We start from the raw sequence: 16,275 nt of genomic DNA on the forward strand, positions 1-16,275 counted from the left end.
ACTTACAAAGCTGCATCACTGTGAGGGGCCCTGAAAGTAATTTGTACAGAGGCCGGTATGTCACCGGCTGTGCCAGTCAGGTGGCGGAGGCTACCAGGAAGCTTTAGTTGACAAGGGTCTGCGTATGTATTTACTACATTATTTTCCTCAATTTGTTACATGAAATAAAGTAAATAAATAGACCTGACACATGTGTGGTTGCCATGAGCCCAAGAGGACTAGAAAGCAATGGGATTTTTTGGTTTTATTATATCAAAGAGCACTGCCAAGGCCCTCTCGCTGGGGTGTGACAATGTCTCGTCTTGTGCACCAGCTGAGCACACCCACAGCTCCTGGGACTCTACTTCCCAGCAGCTCTCACAACTTGACATCCAGAGGCTGTGACCTATACATGTCTCCCCAGCTAGAAAGGAACTACTAGCACTGTGTCTGCCTTGCTCATCACCAGGTCCCCAGTGCCAAGAACACTTGAAAAACATGGTAGCAGCTCATAAATTACATATTTGTTTTATGAGTGGAAGCATGTTGGTCGGAGAACCGAACCCACTTCGTTGCCACCGTTTTTCCTGACCATTCTGACATACTCCTTGGATGCGTTTCAAAACAATCTATGATGACACTATTCCAGTTGCTGTGGAGATGACTCCAGCCCAGTGTGTCAGAGTAGAACTACTCCATAGGCTTTTCGATGGCGGATTTTTGGAAGTAGATCAGCAGGCCTTTATTCTGAGGCACCTCTAGATGGACTTGAACCTCCAACCTTTTGGTTAGCAGCCAGGCACATTAATCATTTGCACCACTCAGGGACTCCCTACTTCTCTCCTTTACCCCCCGTCTATGCAGTTTGAACTAAAAATCAGCACTGCAACACTTGTACAAACGAAGGAGAAACCGCCGGCCTCTGGAGGTTCTTCTAACCAGGGCACGCTCCCAAATCAAGCTGCCGGTTGCTTTGGTATTTTTATTTGAACTGATCCCCGGGATTACCAGGAAGCAGCTAGATTTTTAATCTTTTCTCTTTCTACGCTAAAAAGGTCATTCAAGGAGTATCTAGTCTTTGACAAATTCACCTCCATCGACTACTTAACATAAATTGACAAGAAAGTCCCTCTTAGAGAAATAAAATAGGAAAGAGAAGATGAGAAATAAGAGGACACTTCCCACAGGAATGTAAGCTATCTAAAACGTCTTTGTTCAAATGCTCTGCTCAGTGTGTGGTTGTAACCGGAAGAAGGTGTTAGGCAGCTGAGCTCGGGGCTTCCCCCAGGGTTTAAGGCAGATTGGGGCCTGGCACAGGTGTGCCCCTGAGAAAGGTGTGCCTTCTATTATCAGAGTTTCCTAGATGCTGTTTGCCTACCTCCTTTCTCGAAGAGATCCACCTACCCCCTGGGCAGTGCCCCCTACCCAGAGATGAGGTGCTGGGTGGAATGGGGTCCCTCAGGAGCACCTGTAGGGAAGGACTCTTGGCTCAAAGCCAAACCCCATGCTCTCAAATATTGTTATTTGCCGTCGTCTTGTGGTGACCCCATGTGTGCAGAGTAGAACTGCTTTATTGGATTGTCAAGGCTGCGACCTCTCAGAAGCAGATTGCTAGGCCTGTCTTCTGAGGTGCCTCTGGGTAGGTTCAAACTGGCAACCTTTTGGCTAATAGTTGAATGCTTAACCATTTCCATCCAGGGACACTTTCCCAAAGACTATAGATTATTAAAATCATTGACACTGCAAGGGACAGGAAGCCCCCTCCTATAACTGCCTTATCTCCCCTGCTTGTCCAGGAGTCCCAGTACTGCCTTCGGTCTCTTCCAGTAGTGACAAACCTTGTCTTCTATGGCCTGGTAGGGGCATGGAGCCCTGGGACCTCACCATATGCTTCCCTCCCCCTGTTTCACCCAAGTGACATCTGGACATCCAGGAAAGCTGTGCAGGGGATAAAAGGGGCCCAGAGGACCAGCTGCCTTGTGGGGGAGGGCAGGCTGGAAGGAGGGAGGAGCAACCCCACCCTGTGCTTTGGTGACTGAAATTTTCACAGCTGGTGTATAGGAGCTTCAGGTCTTATCACACCTACTGGAGGTGGTGCCTTCTTCCCCTGCAGCTTTCCCAAAGTCAAGGCCCCTTCCCCAGGGTCAGAAGCTTACACAGACAGGAATAAGACTGTCCTGACCCTCCACACTCTGGTGGCCCCACTGAGGGGGGGTGTATGTGGCTTGAGGAAGGAGCACCTCCGACTGGGCTGCAGCCCTCCAATGATTCTGCTCGGAGCTGGGTTTTCCAGGCATTCCTCAGAGCTTGCTCCTGGCTCTCCTGGCTTTCTCCCAGAGCTGCTGAAGGACACCATCATGGGTCTGTCATCTGTTGCCTACTTTTCCCCTTCTGCTTGGCAGGTGTCAGAGCTGATGAAGTTTAATGGGAAGCTTTGAGGACTTTTAAAATGCAAAGGCCTCTGGAATCAATTAAATTTCTTAATCCCCTGAGAGTCACACAAAAGGAAGGACCGACAGCTGGGTTTTACTGAGGGGACTGGACCAATACGTGCCACGGGCTTTGCATACATTATCTCATTTAATCCTCACAACACCTCCATAGAGATTATTATCCCTGTTTTACAAACAAGCAAGTGGAGGCACAGAAGGTCACTCCTATGTCTCCCGTCCCAGGAGAATATTGGTTTATAAGAGATTACCAAGGGCAGAGAAGAAGGAGAAAGGGAAGCCAGGCTGCCTGGCTCACAGCTGAAATGCTCTGGGCCTCGGTTTCCCCACATGCATGGGGGGGGAACTGGCCCAGGAATCTCTTGCTTCTGCTATTCTCACCCCACTCCCTGCCTGGTCACAGCAGATGACCGACCTGTTTCCAGGCCCTGCTGTGGCATTTCTCCAGCTCCTGGGAGGACAGCCGCTGGCCACATTCCAAATCACTGACCCCCAAGCAGCCACACTCTTTTAGGAACAGGGCTTCAAGGAGGTCTTTTAATGTATTAAATTGCCAGTATTGCTTGAAAAGCAGATAGCCCCTCAAAACATAAAATTCCAGACCTCCCCAGCCTGCTCTTAATTTTTTTTTTTTTTTAGGCAAAGTAAGTTGGCAGCAGCAGGGCAGGTCTCCATTCTGAATGTAAACCGCTTAGTCACTGGTCAGCTTCTCTTTAGTCAACAAGACTCACTCTTTTCTCCTTGGAAAACTGGTAACTCCGAAAACAGAGTTGGGCTTATTTGACTGTAAGTGGGAAAATTGCACTGCGTAGGAAGAGCTGTGCCTGAGAGAACCACACAGCCAGGGCAGCAATCACCCAGCCCTGTGACCAGACCCCCACATGGCGGCCAGGGAGGGCCTGTCGTACCTCCAAAGGCAGGCCTCATGGTGAAATCGTGGTCTTCCACTCGGAGAAGCGGCTGAGGTTTTCCTTTTCGCATTTTGGTTACATCGAGGTTCTTCTTATATAAGTGACTGCAAAGATAAGCAAGAAACGTTTTCCTTCGACCCACAAAGGTATTGAGTTTGATGGTTTAGGAAGATTACACTTTGTGGGATCTACCTATTAGGCACCCTTTCTCTACCCTGCTATCCCCTTTTCAGCCAAGTGGAGGGTGAGGGCTGATCACTAAAGGACACCTTTCCCAAGTCCCTCGCAGAGAGACCTGAGGACCAGGTATTGCCAGAACCTTCCTAAACCAGATGTCCTCCCAGACAGAACAGCACTCTTCCTTGGGCAAGTTCTTAAATGTCTTTCCAAAAGTTATGATTGGACGAAGATGGTTGGGTTGAGTTGTGGTGGACTGTGATTTATTTCTTTTTAAAAATTCCTCTTGTGTTGCTATGATATTGATTGTGTGATAAATAAAATTCTGAAACAAATATAGTTAAAGTTTTAAAATGCTGTTTTTTTTTTTTTTTTTCCTAGCCAGCCCTCATGTTCCTGACATCATCCAGGTGGCCGCTGTCTGCAGAAGCTACCCTGGCGACGAGGCACAATCCCCAGGAAAACCAGGACAACCCACAGCCATTGGAGCTCAGAGCAGTGCCACACACCCTCCGAGCCCCATCGATGCCAGAGTAGGGGACAGACTTGCTCCAGCCACCCAGCTAGGTGGAGGAAGCCAGAGCTGAGCTCAGGGTTGTGGATCCTGGTACAGTCCCTTTCCCCTAAAGCAGATGACAAAGGAAGAACTCTTTTCTCTCACTTACACTTATTTCCAGATCATTTTCTTCACCAAAACCATATGTAATCCTATTACCCAGAAAGCAGTCAAGCCCAAAATATTCTAATGCAATTTTCTACTGGTAGGGTTATAATTAAACAACAAGAAGAAAGATGACAAGGAAAGGGAAGGAGGAAGGAAGGAAGGGAAAGTTCAGCAGCCATGTTAATGCGTATGCCTTATCAGTTCCTCTTATGATGCTTTTTGTTTTGTGCCTGGAATCTGAGTTGTTTCATATACGTATCTTATTTACACTTCTAAAAGTTAGGTCTGAGTTTAATCTCTGTTATTCGTTGTACACAAGGCCTGTCATACAGCAGGCATTCAAAAAATGGGAGCAACCTGAAAGGACAAACGGCCAACTTCTAGAAGAAGTCTAAATTGATTTAATTTTAAGCATATTTGGTCAAAGATATCTCTAAACCAGATGTTTCTCAACCCTAACTGCACATTAGCATCATACACGAACTTTTAAAAATTCCGAGGTTCAGGCCATACCCCAGGCCAATCAAACCCAGATCTCTGGGGCTGGGACCCAGGCATCAGTATTGTTTAAAGTTTCCCAGTGGATTTTAATGTGTAGCCAAAGCTGAGACTCACTGCTCCAAATTTAAATTGTTAGGTCTCTCAATACCTTAACAATAACGAACTCCATCTAGCTTTGTGTTTCGTTGGCTAGGCCAGTGATTTTCAAACATGGCTACAGATTGCAATCACCTGGGGAGTTTTAAAACATCCTGATGCTTGGGTCCCACCCCCAGAGATTTGGATTTGATTGGTTTGGAGGGGGATCTCAGAAGTGGGATGTTTTAAAAGCTCCCCAGGTGATTCCAGCGGGCAGCAAAGTTTGAGAACCACTGGACTTAATCATCTGCCTTTGGCAGAGTCCCGAGAGCTACCTGAGTGCTTTTTGGTGCTGATGATTATGGTATAGGAGGTGAGAGGGCTGCTAATTTACACAATAGGGGAAGGGTTGGTTGAACCAGATGCTGTCTCAGGGCCTTTCTGTGATTGTGGCCATTAGACCCAACAACAAGCAGTCTTTGCCATGACAAAATGGCGCAACAGCTGTAACTGTTTGCCAGCATTCCTTGCGCTCCTGCTGTGGATAGGCTCTGTACCCAGTGATTTGCACACATCACCTGCTTCAACCTTCACACCATCCCTGTGAGGTAAATGCAGTTCTTAAACCCAGCAGAATAGTGTCTGGCACAGAGTAAGCCCACAAAAATGTTACCTCTACTAATAACTATTATCACCTCAGTGTCTCCTAAAACCAAAAAACAAAACAGTTGTCATGGGGTTGATTCTGACTCATGGCGACTCACATGTGTCAGAGTAGAACTGTGCCCCATAGGGTTTTTGGTGGCTGATTTTTCAGAAATAGACTGCCAGGTCTTTCTTCCAAGACACCTCTGGGTGGACTCAAATCCCCAACCTTTTGGTTGGCAACCGTGTGTGTTATCCATTTGCACCACACAGGGACTCCCCTTCTAAAACCAGTCCACACATAAACCCAAGATTTGAGAAAGCAGTGATGGGAGGGTTTGTGAGTATTCCTGGCCTCATGCCCCAGCCAAGGGCAGGAAAGTTTGGGGGAGAGAGAAAGAAAGGTGAAAGGACAGGAGGGACGCCACACATGACTTCCCCCTTCTTAAAAGTGAAGAATTTTCATGGATTTAAAAGCTCCAAGAGTAGACCTGAAACACCCCTCTCCACAAGCACCGCACAAAACTTCAATTTTGTCTCTCAGGTGGTGTAACTGATTGATTTCTGCTCCAACAGTGCGAAGCTGTGCCAAGAAGTGCTTCCTGGAAGGATCCAGGCTTTTGAGGCTCTGCACACCCATCCCAGTGGCACTTCGCCGTCTGTCTCTTTCTACCAGTAAACCAGTTGACGTTGAGTTGATTCCAACTTATGACGATCGCATTGTGTTAGGGTAGAACTGTGCTCCACAGGGTTTTCGATGACTTAGTTTTTGGAAGTGGATCACCAGACCTTTCTTCTGAGGTTCCTCTTGGTGGGCTTGAACCCCCAATCTTTCAGTTAGCAGCCAAGTGTCTTAATCATTTGCACCACCCAGGGACACTGATGTTTTCCTTGGTTGACTGAGGACTAGTGGATCGTTCTAAGTAGAGAATTATAACAGCTTCCATCTCTCCCAGGTGTCGAAGGAAGTCTGGGAAACCAGCCAATCAGAAAAGACTTTTCTGAACATTTGGGTCTGACAGGACATAAGGTCTAATTCCTGGCAGAAGAAAATTACCCTATAAGCAGTCGGTGTTATTATAGCTCCTGTTACATACAGGATGTTGGGGGTTTTCATACATAAATGAAGAGATGTTTGTTTTGGGTATTAGTTGTTCAATTCTGTATACCCTTGTTTTACTCTCAGTGTTCTTGTCACACTTGATTCACTTTCGAGAGAAACGGATATTTTTCCTGTTTAAACTCTGTAAGAGGGAAGTGAGATCCTGTTCTTTGAGAGGTTTTCCTATGAAATCCTTCTTTCATTCTCTACTAGCTCTATCCAGATGGTATGATTAGGTGGGAGGTCTAAAGCTGCACCAACCAATGAACATGTGGCTGTTTAATTACAATTAAATAAAATTAAAATTCAGTTCCTCAGTTACTCTAACCACCTTTATGTGCTCAATAGCCGCCTGTGGCTGGTGGCCATTGTATCTACCACTGTGTTGGACAGAGCAGCTATACAATATTTCTACAATCGCAGAGAGTTCTGTCGTTCTAAAGGCTGGCCTGTCCTCCTTCCCCACCAAACAGCAGATTCTCCTATAAGCCAGGACTTCCCACCTTCTAGCATGTGGCCAGTTTATCACGGCTCCAGACCTCCCAGCCATTCCCTCACTTCTGGTGAGGGCTCTGGCGTCACCTGCTTCTGTCTTTGCTCCTTTCAGTTCCTCGCATCAACTTTGGGGGCGTCAACAACCGTGTGGATAGCCACCCCATGCTCTGCTCTCACAGTTCCTCAATTTCTGAGTCAAATTCATTTGCTTAACATATTTCTTCTGAGCACCTACTCTGTCCAGATGCTGTTCAAGTCATGGGAATACACCAGTAAAAAGGCAGATGAATTCACCACACTTACAGGCTTATAACCTAGTGGTGGAGATAGATAATACATCAGGGGAAAGATAAATAATATAACCTCAGGAAGTACTAAGTGCCATGAAAAAATAATAAAGTAGAGTAAGAGGTAAGAAGAGAGAGATGGTTTGGGGTGGAAGGCTGTTTAAGTAGGGTGACTGAAGAAGACTCTCAAGACTTGGAAGAGCCAAGGCAGAGAGTGAGCCATGAGAAGATCTGAAGGAAGCATTTTCTGAGAGAGGAAATAACAAGTACAAATGTTCTGGGGTGAGTCTGGTTTGTGTGAGGAGCAGTAAGAAAAACAGTGGGCTGGAGGAGAGCAAGGAGGAGGAAACCAGTGAGAAATGAGGTCAGGGACCAGATCATGAGGCTCTCATGGTCATGACACAAATGGGGAAGCCCACAGGAATTTCTGAACAGGGGAGTTGCAAGGTCTGGTTTATGACTCGAGAGGATCACTTGGCTGCTGTGTAAAGGAGACTGTAGGAGAGCAGAGTAGAAGCCAGAGACCATTTGGAAACTTTTGTTGAGAGAACTCAGTACCTCATATTAGTGGTAAACCAAAAACCCAGTGCCTTCAAGTTGATTCCAACTCATAGCGACCCCACAGAATAGAGTAGAACTGCCCCATAGAGTTTCCAAGGAGCGCCTGGCAGATTTGAACTGCCAACCCTTTTGTTTACAGCTGTAGCACTTAACCACTATGCCACCAGGGTTTCCAGATTAGTGGTAGGGGGAAGTAAAGAGAAGTGGTGAGATTCAAGGGAAGTAGCGCAGATAGGTCTTGCTGATGGGTTTGGAGTGTGATGGATAAAGAGGGGGTGAGGATGCCCCAGGTTTATGACCTGAGCACCTGGGTGAGTGATGGGGACATTTGCTGCCATTGTAAAGACTGAGAGAGTGGCAGGTTGGCAAGGGTGGGAGTGGATCAAATTCTTATGAGCCACATTTATTTTGAGATAGCCATGAGACTTCCAGTTGGAGAAGCCAGGGCCAGGGATATAACTTTGGAAAGCCTTGGTATATAGACAGATTCAAAGACATGGAATTGTATGAGGCCACCACAGGAGAGAATGTTGATAGGGAAGACAGGAAGGCCTAGGCTGAACCCTGGGACACTCCAACATTTAAAAGTTAGAAAGAAGAGGCAGATACTTTGATCAGTAGAGTCTGGGATCTTAAAAGCCTGCGAGTGGCCATCTAAGATACTCCACTGGTCTCACCCCGTCTGTAGCAAGAGAGAATGAAGAAAAGCAAAGACACAAGAGAAAGATTAGTCCAAAGAACTAATGGACCACGACTACCAAAGCCTCCACCAGACTGAGTCTAGCACAACTGGATGGTGCCCTGCTACCACTGCTGACTGCTCTGACAGGGATCACATTAGAAGGTCCCAGACAGAGCTGGAGAAAAATGTAGAACAAAATTCTAACTCACAATAATAAAAAAAAAAAACCAAAAAGACCAAACTTATTGGTCTGACAAAAAAAACTGACAGAGACTGGAGAAATCTTGGACTCCCTTTTAACTCAGTACTGAAGTCACTCCCGAGGTTCATCCTTCAGCCAAAGGTTAGACAGGCCCATAAAACAAAATGAGATAAAATGCACACACCAGCCAAGGGGCAAGGACGAGAAGACAGGAAGGGGCAGGAAAGCTGGTAATGGGGAACCCAAGGTCAAGAAGGGAAGAGTGTTGACATGTCATGGGGGTGGCAACCAATGTCACAAAACAATATGTGTATTAATTGTTTAATGAGAAATTAATGTGCCCTGTAAACCTTCATCTAAAGTAAAATAAAAGGAAGGAGGAGGAGGAGGAGGAGGTAGAGGCAGCAAAGGAGACTGAGAAAGAGCAGCCAGGAAGGTAGGAGGAAAATCGGGACAGGGTAGTGTCTTTCAAGCACCTGGAGAAAGTGTTTCAAAGAGGGTATGAGTTGTCAAATACTGCGGAAAGCTCAAGAGAGATGAGGATGCCCCTTGCCCACTGGACCCTCATCTCCATGGCTGCCTTGTCATGCCCCAAACCACTCATATGAAATTGTAATTCAGTGCACCAAGTTTTATCCCTACCTTAGACTTTTCTTCTTCACTCCACTGCACTGGCTTCTTGATGTCATGAGCTCTCCTTTTGGTTGCCTCCATTCTTTTCTCCAAGACTATCAGCATCCTCTTGCCTTCATTTCCTTCACTCTCCAGCCCAGACCTCATTTGCTTCATTTCAGCACCTCTTGCTGGAAACTCAAGCTCCTGCTCTCCTTGCCTTTTCCCTTGTCTATCAACACAGTCACCTACCTTCTTCCTTCCTTTACTGCAGACAACTTGAACCCAGGTCATCCAGAGCTAAACCCAGGAATCTCAGCACTTCTCAGCTCCTTGAGCTTCTCAACCTCATGGAGTTTGCACTCCACTTTAGCCACCCCTCCCATGGCCAAAAGGAGCCCTGGTGTCGCAAACAGTTAAGCACTCGGCTGCTAATCAAAAGGTTGCCTGTTCGAGTCCAAACAGCAGCTTCACTGGAGAAAGACCTGCAATTTGTTTCTATAAAGATTAAAACAAAACAAAAAAACTTGGCATTGAGTTGATTCTGACTCATAGTGACCCTATGGGACAGAGTAGAACTGCCCCATAGGGTTTCCAAGGAGAGGCTGGTGAATTCAAACTACCAAAATTTTGGTTAGCAGCTGAGTTCTTAACCACTGTGCAACCAGGAATCCCTGTAAAGATTACAGCCAAGAAAACCCTATGGGACACTTATACTCTGTCACATGGGGTTGCTTTGAGTTGAAATTGATTCAGTAGCACCTGACCAAAACCCATGGCCGTACCTAGGATTTGTCATCGTCCAAACTTCTCTATCTCTGAAATATTAAAATCTCATTCTATTAGTGGTTACCTCAGGCAGGAAGGAAAGGAGAGGAAAGTGGGGTTTTTTCATAGTATGTGTTTAATGTATCCTAAAGGTGGTGGAATAATTTGGAAACAGATAGGGAGAATGGTTGCACAATTGGAAGAATGTAATCAATGTCACTGAAGTGTATCTGTAGAATTTTACGAAATGTTGTATGTTTTGTTGTATGTACATTGCTATAGAAAAAATATCTCATCTTCTGATGGCCTCCTATTTGGCAGCCACCTCACCCGGTCTATCTCATGACATCTAGCTTCCAAAGAAGTCTGCCCTCTAGTCCTTTAACCCTTCTATTACTATCCTCCTCATTGCCCCCACCCCATTTTTGCTTCCTTCTGCTTTGAATCCATAGCGATTGCCAACGTCCTCAACTTCCTTGCATCGGTGGCCTTCTGCTTCCTCTGCCCAAAGACGGAAAATTCTGCCTTCTGCCTCTGAGTATGCACCCAAATACCTGTTCTAAGTTCAATGAGCATAGAAGCACACATGGTCATGGCTGGAGTGCTTCCAAGGATATTCCTGGGCTCACTGTCTTCTTCTCCAAACTGCCTCCAGAAATCAAGTGGAATCAGGCCTGGTTCTTTCAGCATCAATTGTGTGAGGGGCCAAGTTCAGAAGCCCCAGTAAAAATGCCCCAGGAACACTGATGAAGAACTCAGCCCAAGGGCTTAACAGATCATAGCTATTAAATTGTGAGTCCAGCCAACTCACTGCCTCTCTGGCTGCAGAGAGCAAATCTCTCCTTGTCAGCACAGTTTCCACATCCACTTAGAGTGATTAAAGGAATGGAAGTCCCAGAATGCCAGCACCTCAGCAAGAGAGGGGAGATTTAAATCCTGGTGCTATCAATGAGGGCCGAGATTTTTTTAAAGAGACCAGTTACAGGATAACTCAAGTCACTAATATCCCAAGGCTTGGGCTAACTGCATGAGCTGGGTGCCCTCAGGGCATCCTCACAGCAGATAGTGGGGCCGTGCTTAAATGACTGCCTCAGTCCTCTGACCTCAGACGCCAGAGGCAGTATCTGGAGCCCCAGCCCTAGGTTGGGCAGTCGACCTCCACAGGACTTCAAACTCAGCTCTTGGGAGGTTGAGAGAAGGAGAAAAATGTGTCCATTAAGGCTTTGAGAAGCAGGGTTCATGTCACAGTGTTGTGGCTTATTTAGAAGCAATAACAATCGTATTAAACATACTGTTATGTAACTAAACATACTGTTATGTATGGTGCTCCCTCTCTACATCAGGCCCTCAACTTGTACTTTAGACTTAACACACCCAGTCCTCGCATTAACCCAGTTTCACCACCCTTCTTTTCAGTTGGAGAAACTGAGGTTCAGAAAGATCAGGAAGCATGGCCACTCAGCCACGTGAGTGGCAGAATCAGGGCCAAAATTTGGTTTCCCTGACTTAGGGTCTCTTTTCCTTCCCTGGTCCTCTCTGGGGAGAAATGAGGGTCACTGGGTTTCTTGGGTTCAGCAAAAATGTGGGCCATAATGCACATAATAAAATCTATTAAGAAAATATTCTGCTCCCACTTTGAAGGGTGGCGTCTGGGGTCTTAAACTCTAGCAAGCAGCCATCTAAGATACATCAATTGGTCTCAACCTACCTGGATCAAAGGAGAATGAAGAACACCAAGGACACAAGGTAAGTACAAGGCCAAAAGACAGAAAGGGACACATGATCCAGAGACTACATCATCCTGAGACCAGAAGAACTAGATGGTGCCTGGCTACAACCGATGACTGCCCTGACAGGGAACACAACAGAGAACCCCTGAGGGAGCAGGAGAGCAGTGGGATGTAGACCCCAAATTCTCGTAAAAAGACCAGGCTTAATGGTCTGGCTGAGACTAGAAGGACCCCAGTGGTCATGGCCCCCAGACCTCCTGTTGACCCAGGACAGGAAGCATTCCCAAAGCCAACACTTCAGACATGGATTGGACTGGACAGTGAGTTGGAGAGGGATGCTGGTGAGGAGTGAGCTTCTTGGATCAGGTGGACACTTGAGACTATGCTGGCATCTCCTGCCCAGAGGGGAGATGAGAGGGTAGAGGGAGTTAGAAGCTGGCAAAATCGACACGAAAAGAGAGAGTGGAGGGAGAGAGCAGGCTGTCTCATTAGGGGGGAGAGTGATTGGGAGTACGTAGCAAGGTGTATATAAGTTTTTGTGTGAGAGACTGACTTGATTTGTAAACTTTCACTTAAGGCACAATAAAAATTAAAAAAAAAAAAAAAACACGGGCCATAATGCAAACTAAGAAAAGGATGACCAAGGGCAGGAGGCACCAAGGAGAAAGCAAGTGGGAAAAGGAAAAATTAAGGGGACATCAGGCTCCAGGATTGGGAGGGGGCAGATGGTGTTATTCAGGGCAAAGCCCAGAATATGATGCCCTGGAGTTTGGTTTGCTTTTCAGATCACAAGTGGGAAGGGCCTCTTAGCAGAAAAGCAGTCACGTGGTCAGGACCCTGCCAGACAGCAGGGCAGGGAGGAGTTGGAATAAAGCTGGGAGGCTAAGAGGCAAGAAGAGCAAAACAAAGCAAAAAACAACCACAAAGAGAAAACAAGCTCACTCAGCAGCAATTGTACACCAAGTATCAAAAATTGATAGCCATATTTTAAGAAGCTGCTGGGCAAAATAATTGTTTTGTGTGGGTGCCTTGGTCAGGGTGAGGATGGAAGACTTGCAGGAGATTAGAAGAAGTCCTAACAGTGTGTGTGAGTGCGAGTGTGTGTATACGTGCACTGTGTGTGCGTGTGAGTATGCATGTGGACTGTGCATGAGTGTGCCCATATGATTATACGTGTGGGTGTGAATGTGTGTAAATATATGTAGCTGTGAGCGTGTGACTGTGTGTATAACCCATGTGTGATGAGTGTGTGACTGTGTGTGAATGTGTGACCATGTGTGTTATGCATATATATGAGAGTGATCATGTGCGTTGTGTGTGAGCGATTGTGTGAGACCATGTGTGGGGTGACTGGAGGGTGTGTGTGTGTGTGTGTGACCATGTATGTGTTTTTGTGTGTGAAACACAAAAATCCTAAAGAGATAAAGATCTCTAGGGCTATAGTCAACAAGGGCCAGGCCATTTTATTCCTGTTATTTATTAGTACAGCTTGCATGTCAACAATGAAAGTGATTCTGAAAAAATAAACTGCCAGATGCTTGGCTGAAATTTTTCACTGAGAGATTGTCTGATTACACGCATGCCCTAGTGGATGCAGAAAGGGCCAGAGCCATGTTCCCTGATGTGATATTTCCCCTATCCTTTCTCTCAGCTTCAGTTCAGTTTCTTTGGATACATATGTTGATCTTTTCATTCACCTCATGGAATGAATTTTGAAGCCCTGGTGGCACAGTGGTTAAAAGCTACAGCTGCTAACCAAAAGGTCGGCGGTTCGAATCTACCAGCCACTCCTTGAAAACCCTGTGGGGGTTCTGTCTTATAAGGTCTTGTAGGGTCACTATGAGTTGGAATCCGCTCAAAGGCAATGGGTTTTTTTGGTGGGGGGAGGGCAATGAATTTCAAGGAATTCTCCTCACTCCTAAGAGTTTCAACCTGTCCACAAGCTCATGCCAGTATCTGAGAATGAGAATGTGGGGTCTCCTGAGGAGAGGTGACAGAGACGTGTGACAGCCAAGGCCAACGGGTGGGTCCCTGAGGATCCCCGAGGGCTCATGCTGAAGGCCAGCCAGTTCTCAGGGGAACAGTTTTAGACAATACTCTTTCTCCAGTCTGAGTAAATTGAGAACCTATGGTCTAGTTCTGCTGAACCACTAGCAAGCTGTGTGAACTGCCCATGTCTCTGAGCCTCCATTTCCACAGCTGTAAAATGAGCTGATGTGAACAGCGTTTCCCAACATGTGCTCCATGAAATATGAGTCCCACAATGTATCCCCCAAAAAGTGTGCATTTTTTGGATTTTCTTTTAGAGAAGGAAACATCGCATAATTTATCTCCCTCTTCAAGATTCAGAAAGTCATTTGTAAAGAAATCTGTTTAAACTGGCCTAAACTGGTGTCCTAAGCTTTTTTGATCCTCGAACCGTCTTTTCACCTAACATCTATCAACATCTCACAGAATTAGAACTCGGAGGAATTGCTGGATCAGGTGACCTCTAAATTCCCTTCCAGTTCAATGACCCGTGATTCCCGCAACATAACTAGGAGGAACTTCCAGAGCAATACCTCTTTCCCATCATTCTGGAGGGTTCTATCTGTTTGCTTGCTGACTGAGAAGCAGTAGACCCTACAGAATATTGACATCTCTCAGAACTGCAGCTTCCAAAGCAGGGGCAAGCACTTGGGGTGCTCGAGATGGCCCCTGAGGTATGAGAAGTAGAAATTTTAACTTTTGTTTATATTTAGTTTTTATCTAAAAATAAGGAAGCAATCAGCTTTTATTTCATATACATCTTTATAATATGCCTATAATTTGTCAATAAATACGCTTCTATTGGAGGTATAGTTTCAAAAAGCTTTCCCTGGTAGTGGTGCATGATTAAAAATAGTTGGAGACCACTGACCTAGAAAATGTGGCTGAAGAAAATATTAGTTTATATTCGAAACCACTAGTTCACTCAATGCTTAGTAGAATGGAAAACAGGTATGTAGCATCTCACACATGGCATTTATATTGTAGCTGTTCGTTCTTTCTTATCTTCACGTATTTACAGTTCTTATGTCTACATCAGGCCTGGAGTATCATGCTTGGTACTTCAGTTTAAAACAAATTTATTAAGAGACGTACATTTGTAAGGTAATGATGTTGAAGGCAAATTCAGGGCCTAACCAATATTTCTCGGAAATGTTCCCATTACAACATGAAATAGCATTTCCTGTTGTCTATACACATATTTCTGATAATCTAGCAAACTATAAACACCTTTTCTAAGACTCAAAACAATAAAATGAAACCTAATACCAGTCTAAGATTGTTCCCAATCAAATATTTAAGGAAGGTTACTCTGGTTACAATTTTTCCTAATAGTTCAGGCTAAAATCCTATATAAAGTTCCCTAAAAAATGCTTGGGTATAATCGCTTTATTACAGATGTAATATGGCCATCTATGGTTGCTAGGGAGTCCCTGGGTAGGACAAACGGTTAAGCGCTTGACTACTAACTGAAAGGCTAGCGGCTCAAACATACCCAGAGGTGCCTTGGAAGATAGGCCTGGCAATCTCCTTCTAAAAGGTCAGAGCCTTGAAAATCCTATGGAGTACAATTCTACTCTGACACACATGGGGTCACCATGAGTTGGAATCAACTTGACAGCAACCAACAACAACAACGACATGGTCCCTGCAGAATATAATCTTGAGAAACAAAGCAGCATAATTGGGAAAATACAGAGCATTTTTTAGCCACCAAGTCTTCCATGAGTAGATTTCTTTCATCTGCCTTAAAGCAAAATGCTTTGGCTGAACACAGGCATCAGAATGAAAGGTTCAACCTAGCCTAGCTTTGCTGTCTCGCTACTTTGGCACAATGAAGTATTTGTGCCCAGTAAGAGGCTGTTTTCACTGAGGTAGAGGCCCCCTCTATCCCCGGAGGGAAAACGGATTCCCGTAAGGATGCTGTAACCCCTGGCCCTCCAGGGAGCTGTCTCACTGTGCAGCACTGTGAGAAGTGCCCCCGCCCCCCGACCCCAACTGATGACTTTACCTTGGCCTGGGCATTTCCAGCTGCCCTGTCCATCTCCTCCTCCTGGGCTTTCTGCTTTCCACAAGAACCACCAAGCAAAACAAGAATAAAATGAGTCTTGTAAAATAAGGCATTTTGTGGATGTCTGTGATGCAACACGCTGCTTTCCAGTAGTAACCTGCGGAGGGGCAAATCCCCCCTGGCTTAACCATTGATTCTTCCTGCTGCCCTGCGACGGCACTTCTCAGAGAGACCGCGAGGGCTTGGTGAGCAGGACTGATTGTCCCAATTTAATATCTGGTACTGATGCTTTCCACATAAACACCACCACCCCCACTACCACCCACATCCGTGACACATCCACCAAGACTTATCCCTCCCTGCTGCTTAGCGATTGGCCATTAGTCAAGAAG

The 16,275-nt window shown here is 45.8% G+C and overlaps 1 protein-coding gene across 1 annotated transcript in view; it reads right to left on the reverse strand.

Moving 5' to 3' along the window:
• Nucleotides 1-16,011, reverse strand: part of GABRR2 (gamma-aminobutyric acid type A receptor subunit rho2) — a 44,446-nt gene extending 28,435 nt beyond the window's left edge. Inside the window, exons 1-2 of the mRNA XM_049875441.1 lie at nucleotides 15,884-16,011; nucleotides 3,338-3,444 (exon numbers count right to left, since the gene is read on the reverse strand). Coding sequence (XP_049731398.1) covers nucleotides 3,338-3,444; nucleotides 15,884-15,996 — 220 coding nt within the window. The 5' untranslated portion in view covers nucleotides 15,997-16,011. The remainder of the gene's footprint in view (nucleotides 1-3,337; nucleotides 3,445-15,883) is intronic.
• Between the last annotated feature and the right edge of the window lie 264 nt (nucleotides 16,012-16,275).

Source organism: Elephas maximus, chromosome 1 (genome assembly GCF_024166365.1).
Source record: "Elephas maximus indicus isolate mEleMax1 chromosome 1, mEleMax1 primary haplotype, whole genome shotgun sequence".
NCBI classification, from domain to species: Eukaryota; Metazoa; Chordata; class Mammalia; order Proboscidea; family Elephantidae; genus Elephas; species Elephas maximus.